Source organism: Lepidochelys olivacea, assembly GCF_965140295.1.
Source record: "Lepidochelys olivacea isolate rLepOli2 genome assembly, chromosome: 2".
Lineage (NCBI taxonomy): Eukaryota > Metazoa > Chordata > Testudines > Cheloniidae > Lepidochelys > Lepidochelys olivacea.
The window spans coordinates 171,391,891-171,403,062 of NC_140412.1; the positions used below are offsets into that span (position 1 = coordinate 171,391,891).

The 11,172-nt window shown below is 42.7% G+C and overlaps 1 protein-coding gene across 1 annotated transcript in view; it reads right to left on the reverse strand.

The window, feature by feature from the left end:
- The window catches only part of ADCY1 (adenylate cyclase 1), a 227,861-nt gene extending 218,554 nt beyond the window's left edge, over positions 1-9,307 (reverse strand). The window contains exon 1 of the mRNA XM_084620103.1: positions 7,073-9,307. Coding sequence (XP_084476229.1) covers positions 7,073-7,726 — 654 coding nt within the window. The 5' untranslated portion in view covers positions 7,727-9,307. The remainder of the gene's footprint in view (positions 1-7,072) is intronic.
- Between the last annotated feature and the right edge of the window lie 1,865 nt (positions 9,308-11,172).

An 11,172-nucleotide genomic window follows, 5' to 3' on the forward strand; every position in this document is an offset into this window, starting at 1 on the left:
GTTGCTCCCCAGTCTCCTACAGTTCCCAGCAGCAGTGCTCCTTCAGGAGTTGTACACCCACTGATTTCCTCCCTGATAGCAACATTCCAAGGGGAGTAGAATACGGCAGCATTAAGTCCTGCTGGAATTTCCTTATGAAATTTCATTAATTTGCCAGGGAATAAAGCTACATAGAATGGCATCACCCTGTCCCCCTTCTATACCCCACCCCCGCAAAACCTAGAGATCCCATGGGGCAACTTAGTGTTCATGCAGAAAAGCAAACATGAGCTTAGGAACAGTGAAGGATGATGCTATTAGGCTCTTCTCCTGCCTTCCAAATGTGCCATCTGCATTTGGCTTTGATTTGTGCTACTCCCATTATCACTACATCTAAAGTAAAAGTGAGGATCTGGCCCTCTGAATTTAAAAATCATAAGACAGCCAAAAGCTGTTGTTTTATGTCTGCCAGCTGTTTATGGAAATGAAAGCAGCATAGATGACTATATGAGAGAGAGAGAGAGAGAGAGAGAGAGAGAGAGAATAATAAATTTACTTACATTGACAAGCAACAAAACTTAAGAAGGTTATAAATGAAACTTTTCACCACAGCCACCCTAGTTAGAAAGGATCATATCACACAATGCAAAGACACTGAAACACATGAGATTAATGATTGTAGTTAAATCTGATCAAACCAATCTGAAACCCTCAATATCTAGATATTGCGCTATACCAGATATATATAGTAGGGTACTGTATTACAACTGTAATTGAAAAATTCATACAGAAAAAATAAAAGAAATAGTTGGAGCCAAATTTTGCACTTACACGGGGGGGGGGGGGGGAATATCTGCCCCAACCTTAAGTATGCTGCTGTGACCAGCTCAAGCCTAAACTATAATTACACATACACTCCATGTGATGCTCCTACCCAAATGATGACCATCTTCTCTGTCTGCATTCTGTCCATCCTCCTCCCTCCGCCATACCTGGGCAACTTCTATCATTCCAAGGCATCAGAGCTTGAGACAGCTATGTTATGTTGTTAGAAAGCCAGAAGCTTTCATTCTAATGGGACATTTGTTTCTATTCCTGGTAGAGCTCAAGATATCCAACCTTTGAATGTATCATTATTGTGTGTTGGAACACTATTTTAGTTAGCTCTGTAAGTTTCTAAACTATATTAGTATAACATTTCCGTTCTGCTTTGAGCAGAGCCTTGGACTAGATGACTTCTTGAGGTCCCTTCCAACCCAGATATTCTACGATTCTTTCCTCTGAGGTCTCTACAGTTGTACTCATGGTTCTAAATGAGTTTACTATTCCTAGAAATGGGATATGAAAAACAAAAACCCCAAAAGAATTTTTTTTCATTCTCATCCAATCAGCAGTCAGAACTGTAAGCTCTTTGGGGCAATGGCCATTTTTTAAAATACAGAACCTAGCAAAAGGGAGTTCTTGGTCTGTGACTGGGGCACCTAAGGACTGCAAAAATACAAATAAATAAAAAAATAAAAAATCTATGTTATTTCACCAATCACAACTATCCGGCATAGTTTAAATAATGAATATTTGTATAGAAATGTAAACAACAACTCAGATAATTTTTTAAAGTGCAAAAGAATTTGATAAATATATGTTTGAAGAAATGTGAGGGAAGCATTGTCTGCTCACAGACATTCTGTAAGCAGAAAAAAAGTAGCTAAACTTACCTGACAAATTATTCATTGTTAATGATTTCCTCAGTTCTATGTGATTTTTGTCAGTTTCACTGATGCCCACTGGTTCTCAAACACAGCTGAGAAACTCATTAGTTTTGAAACTGCATTCTGTTGCTGCCTAGTCCCTAAGCAGCAACAGTGGTACAATACTAAATATACCTGTCTACAGACTTAGGAAGCCAAAGCTATTAGTTTATATTTAGTTCACATGGGCAAAATCATCTTCACAACTCTAGCCCTTCACGTGATTTTTTAAAATGCAACTCTACACTCTGCAGAAACAAATGGCACCCTGTCTCCAACTCACCAGAAACTTCCCTATTCACCACTTTTCAAGATATGTTGTAACTGAAGACTAAAATTCTACTTTAACTACAAAGACATCAGTGTCCTTCACCCTTCCAAAAATAAGTTTCCTTCAAATACAGGATGAATTCAGCTAGAAGTTATGCATAGAGGTTGAATACAGTACCAATGTTGGCCCTAATCCTACAAACACTTTGTAACTTTAGGCATGTGGAGAATCCCATGGATTTCAATGGGACTACTGATATGCAGAAGCATTTGCGAGACTAGGGACATACTTGGCACTTCTTGTACATAATGCTTTCCAATATTAACTACTGCATAAATGTGGAAAATGAAGCAGAGGAAGTAAGCAACTAGTCCAATGCAACAAGACAAGACTGCATCAGATACTGGATTAAAATTTAGTAGCTCTTGACTGCCACTCCTTTTATTAGACCACTAGACCTCACCTCTGTTTTGCAAAGGGAACAGGGGGATCAACAGTCCTGTCAACAATGTGGTTAATTAACTAACTGCCTTTTCCACACTAGCAGAAAAATACGAACCATATACAACACAAAATGTGGACAACACTGTGTGATATTGTGGATTATTTTGCCAGTGGTCTGGGAAGTGCTACATTAACTTAAACAAATTGTAAATGTTAAAGGGCATAAAAATGTGTTATTTCAACATTTTCTAAATCACCCGCCTCCCTTCGGCTGCTCTTTCCATAATTTACCAGTTCCCCTCTACTCATCCATTTTCCAAGCTGGCACTATTTCGTTACTGGCTTGACCCAATAAATTTTCAGCTTGAAATACATTTAAATATAAAATAGATTGAAGGGTATAGTATAAAAATATTGCTCTGTCCACAGTGTTAAAAACAAGATATATTTATGGTAATTTAAAATGGCATCCCTGTTTCTGCTTTGGTCTGTTAATTTGTGTTGCAGTTCTTTGGTTTGCATATACACTTCTGTATCAGCAGGGTGTTACCGCATGCCTACTACTTTACAAGTACTCACCTACTGTACTTGCAGGTGTGTGTGTGTGTGTGTGTATATATATATGATAGGTATGATATACCTATAGGGTTTTTTTTAATACTATATATATGCTTTTAATGACCAAGAGATCAAAATATTTAAAATGTTATACAAAGTTAATTTGTTTAACAGCAACTTAAGACATGAAGATGAGCCCACACCACGGATAAATAATGACAGTAACCCTTGCTCACCCCATCTGCCTTTAGTGTCTATAATGCACTCATTGAATCTCAACATAAATTAGACTAAGCTTTTGGGGCAGGGATTACGTATTTTTAACTGTGCTGTTAAGCACCAAGCACATGTTTGGGCACTTCATAAATAAATCAAACTAGTGCAAATGTCATTAAATCTTCCTTTGTAGGTTCTACCTTTTCCACATACTACTTTATGGTTTTGCTCACAAAAACACTGGAGGCGAGGGAGAAATAGTCAACATGCAATATTTTATTTCAAGACTCCCACTGCAGTCAGTGAGAGTCATATGGCTAAAATGCTATTGACTACCTATACTATGTAGACCTTTATGTCTATGTTGTAGCTATATATACAAAAATAGGTGAAATCCTGCTCCCAATGAAGTCAATAGGAGTTTTATTATTAACTTCAATGTCAGGATTTCACCCTAGGTATGTTATACATAAGTAACATTCAATTTTTATATTTTATTTTACTACAATTATTCAGTCAACATTGGGGATTGGGATCCCCCATTTAGTCACAAACAGGTACAGAATGGACAGCTACAGTGCAATTTTCTCCATCTTACCCTGTCAATGTGCTTTAACCCTGACTTGGAGTGAACACCTCGAGTGGTGTAGAAAGCTATGTGAAATAAGCCAGGGAGTCACCATAACCAACTCCCTGAATTACTAACCACAATCACATTTGATCTAAATATTCCTGAAGTTCACTTAAGGCTGAACCTCATCAAAAGCTATTTTCACAATAAGCTAGTCTATTGGTTTTAATATGCTAAATTGTTCATACTTTTATATGAATGCAAATTTTAGAAGAGCCTAATTAGGGACTGATCCCACACCACTGAAGTCCATGGGAGTTTGGCACTTCAATGGGACCAGGATCAGGGCCTGATGGAGGACTTGGATATAAAGAAACTCTGCTTATAATGGAATGAAAACCTTACGGCCAAAAACTTTTGAAAAGTGGCCTCTGAATTTGGGTGCCTCTGTTTTGGCGAGTCCAGCTTCAGACACATTGGGCCTGATTTTGCTGAAAACTCACTTCAGTGGGAGTTATGGGCACTGAGCATTTCTGAAGATCAGAGCCAATGCATGTCTAGTTGGGCTCCCAAAAGGTGAGGCACCCGGGAGTCAGAGGTCATGTTTGAAAAAGCTGACCTCAGTTGTTCTATTGCTCTGCATGTCTGGTTGCAAAAAATCTCAATTTACAGGGCCCATGCAAACCCTTTCATTTGGTTGCGGCTCTGCACAGCTCCACAAGCCTGGACAACTGACTGTGTCCTGCATCCATACAGGCTGGCACGGAAGGGAGCACTGAGGGCCGGCTGAATTAAATCCTGTAACTAGAGCACATCCCTGGCCTGAGACACAACTGCTATTGCAGCTCATGCATAGGAAAAGCTCCTGCAAAAGGACTGTGCTGCCCCCAGGATGCCCACATAAGACGCAATTACTCTGGTATTATGCAGGCTTCAGAATTTCGACGGTTGTGAACATATTGTGCAAAAAACCGATAACTTCATCATAAGAAGAGCACAGAGTGTTCCTGTTCAAATCACAAGGCAATTTGCTTGCAAACAGGGGACAAATCAACACACATATCTGTTAAATTCACAGACCAAATAATCTGCTCGACTTCGAGCAGGTTTCTGCCTAATATTCTCACCAAAGCACAATGCCCATGGGACTTTGTATACATGACAAATTACTTTGTAAGGGGGAAAATGTACAGTTCTATACCAGCCTCTAGCAGGATTTTTTAACATTGTCTGTCGATTAGCTGAGGAGAGATCAATAAGAGGACAAACAGCTTATCGAAAAGTTTATCGTCAAGCCCCGGGTAAGATAATATCATAAACAGAGGCGTGGTGCAAGTTAGATCCTTTGGGTAATTCTGGTGGGACAGCAAGTGTCACACATAGCTGTAACCCAGTATCAAATGAATATCTGCCCCCGTGTCATGGGAATTAGGATTGCCCGGGCTCCACTTGGGAGTAAAAGCTTCCCGACTTCTGGTACACGAAGCAGTCTGTAACCCCATTCAAAGCAGAGTATTTCAGTGTTTTTCTTTTATCCTTTTGGATGGTTTCAATGAAGACCCCCTGAATTTCATCAGCAGTCCCTCTTTCTCATGGAAATTTTAACTCACGCACTTAAAAATAGACCCATCAGATTATCTGGGTAAATCAAAGCTCGGCTTATCTCTCTCTTCCCCTTCAAAACATACAATTTATTTTGTCCACCAGCATCAAGCCAAGAGTAATCCTGTAGTTCCAGCAACCTCACTTCCTTGGCTATCTATTATATCCATATATGTGTGTGTGAGATTCGAGGTGAAGGTGTATGAATGCATGCCTTGGTGCATGTGACTGTGTGTTTGTTACTGTATCTGGGGGGGTATGGTCTAAGTGTTACAACGCAGCCTGATACGACCAAGGAGAATAACATCAAAAATCAAAAGCAGTAAAGTAGCAAATAATCTAAACAAGGAATAAAGTATCACTAAATATTAATCTAAAATCCCTAAGATCCATTATTGCTCCTCTTAAGAGCAAACATAACTGACCCAGTTCTAGAGAGAATAAATCAGTCCTTCCCAGTGGTTCAGATACACAACATAATAGAACAATCAGACAATCCTGACTCCTAGCCCCACCGCTTCAAACATGCGCATCTCCCTACTCTCCTCCCCCATTCCCAGTATCGCCCATCAGGCCATGGGAACTGGAGAAAGCCCTGCAGGGCTATAAATAGCCACCCCTGGGAGGGGGCACAGAGGATGGAGGGGAGTGCAGCAGCACATTCCCAAAAATGCTGCAGAGGGAGGCATCACCAGATTAATGCTTGTGGGGGGAAAGACTGCTAGGAAGTTCAATGACATCCTAACTAATCTGCAAGGGGAGGAGGAAGTGGCTGGAATTGGGAAACTAAGCTGGGAATGCCATGCATACTGGGAGAAGAGGGAAGTGGGACTTCCATGTCTGGCTTCCCACCCTCTTCCCAGGAGTTTCTCCAGCTCCCCTGAGCTCTGCTATTTGGGGTCGAGGAATGGGGAGGTTTGAGTTTGAGCCTGTGGAAAAAAAATAAGAATGTCAGTTCATGGCGATCTCACCAAACAAGTCTAGCTACCTATTCCAAGTCTATCGTGAGTCAGATGGGATTTATTTATCTTCATTGACTGCATCTCCCGCATGAAGCGTCCCTGTCTTTTCCCCATTGACGAAGCGCTGCTCCTTCTTTTTATTATTACTATTAGACAAGATCAAAAATCGTTTCCTTGCCTTTTCACCCAGCAGCCAAATATCCCTCCCTGAACTCTGACCCCCCATCTGCCCTACATCCCCCCTCCAAACTTTGTGAGCTTGGGAAGCAGCAGGCAGACGGCGACACGTCCCAACACGGATTATTCCGCATCTACCGCTTCCCACTAGCCGCTACACATACCTGATACCCCGACAGACTGTGAACACGCCGGCCATCGGCACACTCCGTGCGTCCAATCCGCACCACACGGGCACCGTGCATCCAGCTTACACACTCACTTCCCCAGTACAGACCCCTCCTCAATACAGCTACAGACAGATACACGGCAACACAAACACACACACACGCACACTCTCCCGCAGCCCGCGTGTCCCACCATGCACACACCGTCCCTGCAATTCTGTACACATCCCAGGTCCAATACACACACACACAAACACACACACACACAAACTAAACTCCCCACGCTCTGCATCCTCTAACCCCCCCACCAAGCTCACACAGCAGCTGCAGTGGGCCCCCCCCCCCCCGGCTGCTCCTCTCCTTCCCCTGGGACTTACCGTCCTCCAGAGCCGCTGCCTCTTGGCACTGACCGAGCTGGCGGTGACGATGAGGTGGGAGACGGCCACCACCAGCCCGAAGACGATGGCGAGCAGGGTCCGCACGGGCAGCAGCGAGTAGGAGACGAAGGTGACCAGCATGAGCTGCCACATGCCCTGCTCGGGGGCGCTGGGGGGCTCCAGGCCGTAGGCGCCCAGCGAGAAGGGGCAGCAGAGGAAGGAGAAGGTGAAGCTGAAGAGCAGGGTCAGCTTGACGATCTGCTGCAGCTGGGTGACCTGCAGGTACTTGACGTTGGTGACGATGAAGAGGGAGAGGAAGACGATGCAGTGCACCGGGTGCGAGCCCTTGGAGATGGTCAGGCTGGGGCCGGAGAGCAGCTCCACCAGGGCCAGGCTGGCGGTCAGCACGATGAGCACGGCCAGCGCCTTGAGGGTGGAGGTCTGCTCCAGCTTCAGGTTGTAGCTCTGGAAGAGGGACTCCAGCTCCTTGCAGTCGAACTCGTCCTCGCAGGCGACGGCATCCAGCAGCGGCGGCGGAGGGGCTCCCCCCAGCCCGGCGCCCGCGGCCGGGGGGGAGCAGCAGCAGCGGCAGCACGTCTTCCTCTTGGTCTTGACTTTCTGAAACGGTATTTCCTCCATGTCAGTGCCATTCATAAACCCCGGGGAAGGAATGCTCCTCCTGGCGTCCCCTGCTGCTGCTCCTCTGCCTCTCTGCTCATGGGGGGGGGGGGGGGCGCTGCGAGCTGGAGCAGCAGCCGCCGCCAACTAGGAGCCGGCAACCCCCAGCTGCAAAGCCTCCTAGGAGCCGGCAACCAGAGCCAACCTACTAGCAACCAGAAGCAGCCCTAGGGAGGGACCAGGTGCAACCTGGTATCCAGAGATCGCTGGGATGGCTGCTGCAGGACAGAGTCAAAATCTCAGTTGTGTATTATTCCAGCCTCTTCCTCCCCCCACAGCCCCTCGCTGGAGCTCCAGGGATGATAATCTCCTAATGACACCAAAACACCATCCAAAGGTTTGAAATCAAGCAAGCGGGGGGGGGGCGGAGAGTAATCAACAGGCACAACTGGCTTCAGATAGCCTAGGTAGAGGAGTGGGAGCTAGGGGGATACTGTTTCCTAGGGAGTAGGCGACGTTAAAGACAACAAGGGGGCCTGGGCTAAGCAGAGGAACAGAGAGACGTGGGGGGAGGAGAGAGAGGGAAGGAAACACAGACAGGGAAAGAGGGTGATCCCCTTCCTACGTCCAAGAGCATTTCACTGGGGCTCGGGAATGATATGCGCCTGCGCACTGATTGCTTGAGAAGCCAGGCACGTCTCCCCAATCGGAGCAGATTGACAAGAAGAAAACACAGCTTTGACAACAGGACCACGTTTGAGCCTGCTTTGCAGCGCCCTCCCCCCGCCCGCCTGCCTGCCGCCTCCCTCCGGCCATCGGAACACACACATCCAGCCATCGCTTGCCCAGAGTCAGCCGTGCTTTGCTTCACTTCGGGCTTTGATCAGGCTCCGCATTTGTTTCACGTCCCTGCAAACGCACTAGTGTGTGGACCAGCCACATCCTGCCAGCGGCAGCGGCGGAGAAGCCTAGCCTTCTTGGTACAAGTATAGTAATAATACGAGCCACGAGAAAGATGAAAAACTTTACAGCTACAGCCTAGTTAGTCTGCAGACATTCTGTCTGATGTGGGAGAAATATAACCCATTACAGCAGGATGCGAAATAGAGTAATTTGATTTTAATGGGATGTGTAAAAGAAAGATTGCAAGTTTTTGAGTAAAATGTAGAGCCCACTTAATGCTTGCCTCTGCCACCGCTAGTCAATTTATACATTAAATCAGTCCTTAAATGATGAAGAGTTTTACTTTCGTGTGCACCGTTATATATTCTGCGCCAAATTCTGTCCATGTTTACATTTATGCAATGCGATTGATGGCATTTAGTGCAGAAGTTAGTCTCAGATCTGTATTTAAATTGAAAAAAGTGATATTATGAAAGTGCATGTTTCCCAAAGAATTTATATACCTGGGGTGCATAGAAGGATTAGATTTTGAATCAGTAGGTGTCAATCTCACCACACACAGAATTTCTGTAGATAATCAAAATGTTGCGATAGGCAAAATAAGAAAAATAGTTTTGAATTAGGCTTATTACAAATAAATTAGCAGATGAATAGTAAAAACAGGTATGCTTTGTTGATTTAAGGATATTGACTTTGTGTATTTTGACATGTGATGTCGACAATTTGGGTTTTAATCATTTATAAAACTAACTTTTTGAATGGCAACATCTCCTGTCATTAAATAATTGACAATCTCTGCTCTTAATTTCCCACATCTGTGAAAATTTAAAATCAATAACCATCTAAAAATGCTTACAAATAGATAGACATTATAAAAAAATTAAAATCAAATTCTACCAAGCATATTATATATATATAATATTGTGTGTGTCCTGCTTCAAAATGTGTGCAGATATTGAAATAAGTGAAAGGCAACAAAGAACATAGAAAATTATCTAAAAATCTCAAACATTTCTGTCAGCACTTCTGACTTTTTCAGGGAATAAATCAGGTCAGTAGCTTTGGACAGATATTCTTATTATATGAGTTATTTTCCATTCGACATAGGAGTATATTATGCTTCAGCAAGATTTTTTTTTTAAACTTTGAGTGCTAACACTACAATACTGCACAGTAATACTGCCATGTTATCTCCAGTTTTAAACTTCTGTAACCCTTTTACTCAAGTTTGAGGCTATCGGCCTGATTCAAAGCTCATGAAGTCCAGGGAAAGACTCCCATCCGCATCAATGGGCTTTGGATCAGACTTTAAAATGCTTTCCTAATTATTTCCTTATAAAGAGCCAGAACAACATTATAAACTGTACATGTGGATGATGTTTTTTGTCTGAAAAAGACCATAGGATTGCTTTAATGGTCTCGTGGGTACATTAAAGTCTTGATGGCCTAATCTCTCTCTCATTGATGTCACTTAAATCTTGATCATCAACATCAGTGGATGACCCCTAAGTCTGATGGTTTGCAGTGCTTCCTTGGTGTTTACATTGCTTTTCAGGATGCTATATATAATTTCTGAATGGTAAAAATTGCTTTTTAAAGTCTCTGATAAATGTTCTAAGGTAGTGTCAAACATAACAGAAAAGATCAAAACATGAACAAGGTTGTCTGTTATATTCCTGTAATCAATGTTATTTAAAAAATGCCAAGAATTCAAGTAGCTTTGACAGGTTGGCTAGTTTGTTTAAAACCTTGGATTTTACCCAAAGTCCTTGATGATCTGAGTTTTAAAGCATGAAAAATAAAATTTATGATATCATGACCACTCATTGTGTGGTCTACATTTGAGAAAATAGCTACAGTCCTGAAACATTAAACAGATATAAAACTGTTTATAAATACTTTGCAACTTGCTTTGCCTGAAAAAACAGCTGGGTTTGGATAACTTCTCTTAGCTGCAAAGTGCAACTTTCAAAGATGGAACTATAAAGGTGGTACTGCAATACACTAGGTAATAAAAGATATGCCTAAATTCTGTTAAGAAGAGTAGTGGTATAAATCAAACTTGCTTTAAATGAGTTTGTAAAAGAACCTGAAAACCTGTTTCATTTCTTTTACTGTTATAGTTGTATATTGTACCAAAGAATTAAATCTCTCTTATACAGAAAGGATAGCTAATTGGTACTCCTCATGCTGCCCAATAATAGGGAGAGAGAAATTCTTTGGCCAAGAACATCTAACTAAGCTCCTTCTCCTTAAATATCTCATTGCCCCTTTGTTATGTACATGCAGAGCAGACAGGAACTTGATTGTTAAAAAAAAATAAATGTCTCATTGTCTAGACTCAGTATAGACATAGAAAATATTCTCTACCACAATAGGGTTTCATTTACTTCTTTTCCCTACATCTACAGAATTGAGTATCCATGCACATCAGGATGTCTTGAACTTCTTCAACTCTCGCTTCTCATCTAAGCTTTCCAGGACAGCATGATGCTCCTGTGACCTACTGAACTTCTATGTTAATACTAATGAATCATTTCAGCAAGCAGGCAAATACTGGCTGCTAACTTTTCAGCCAA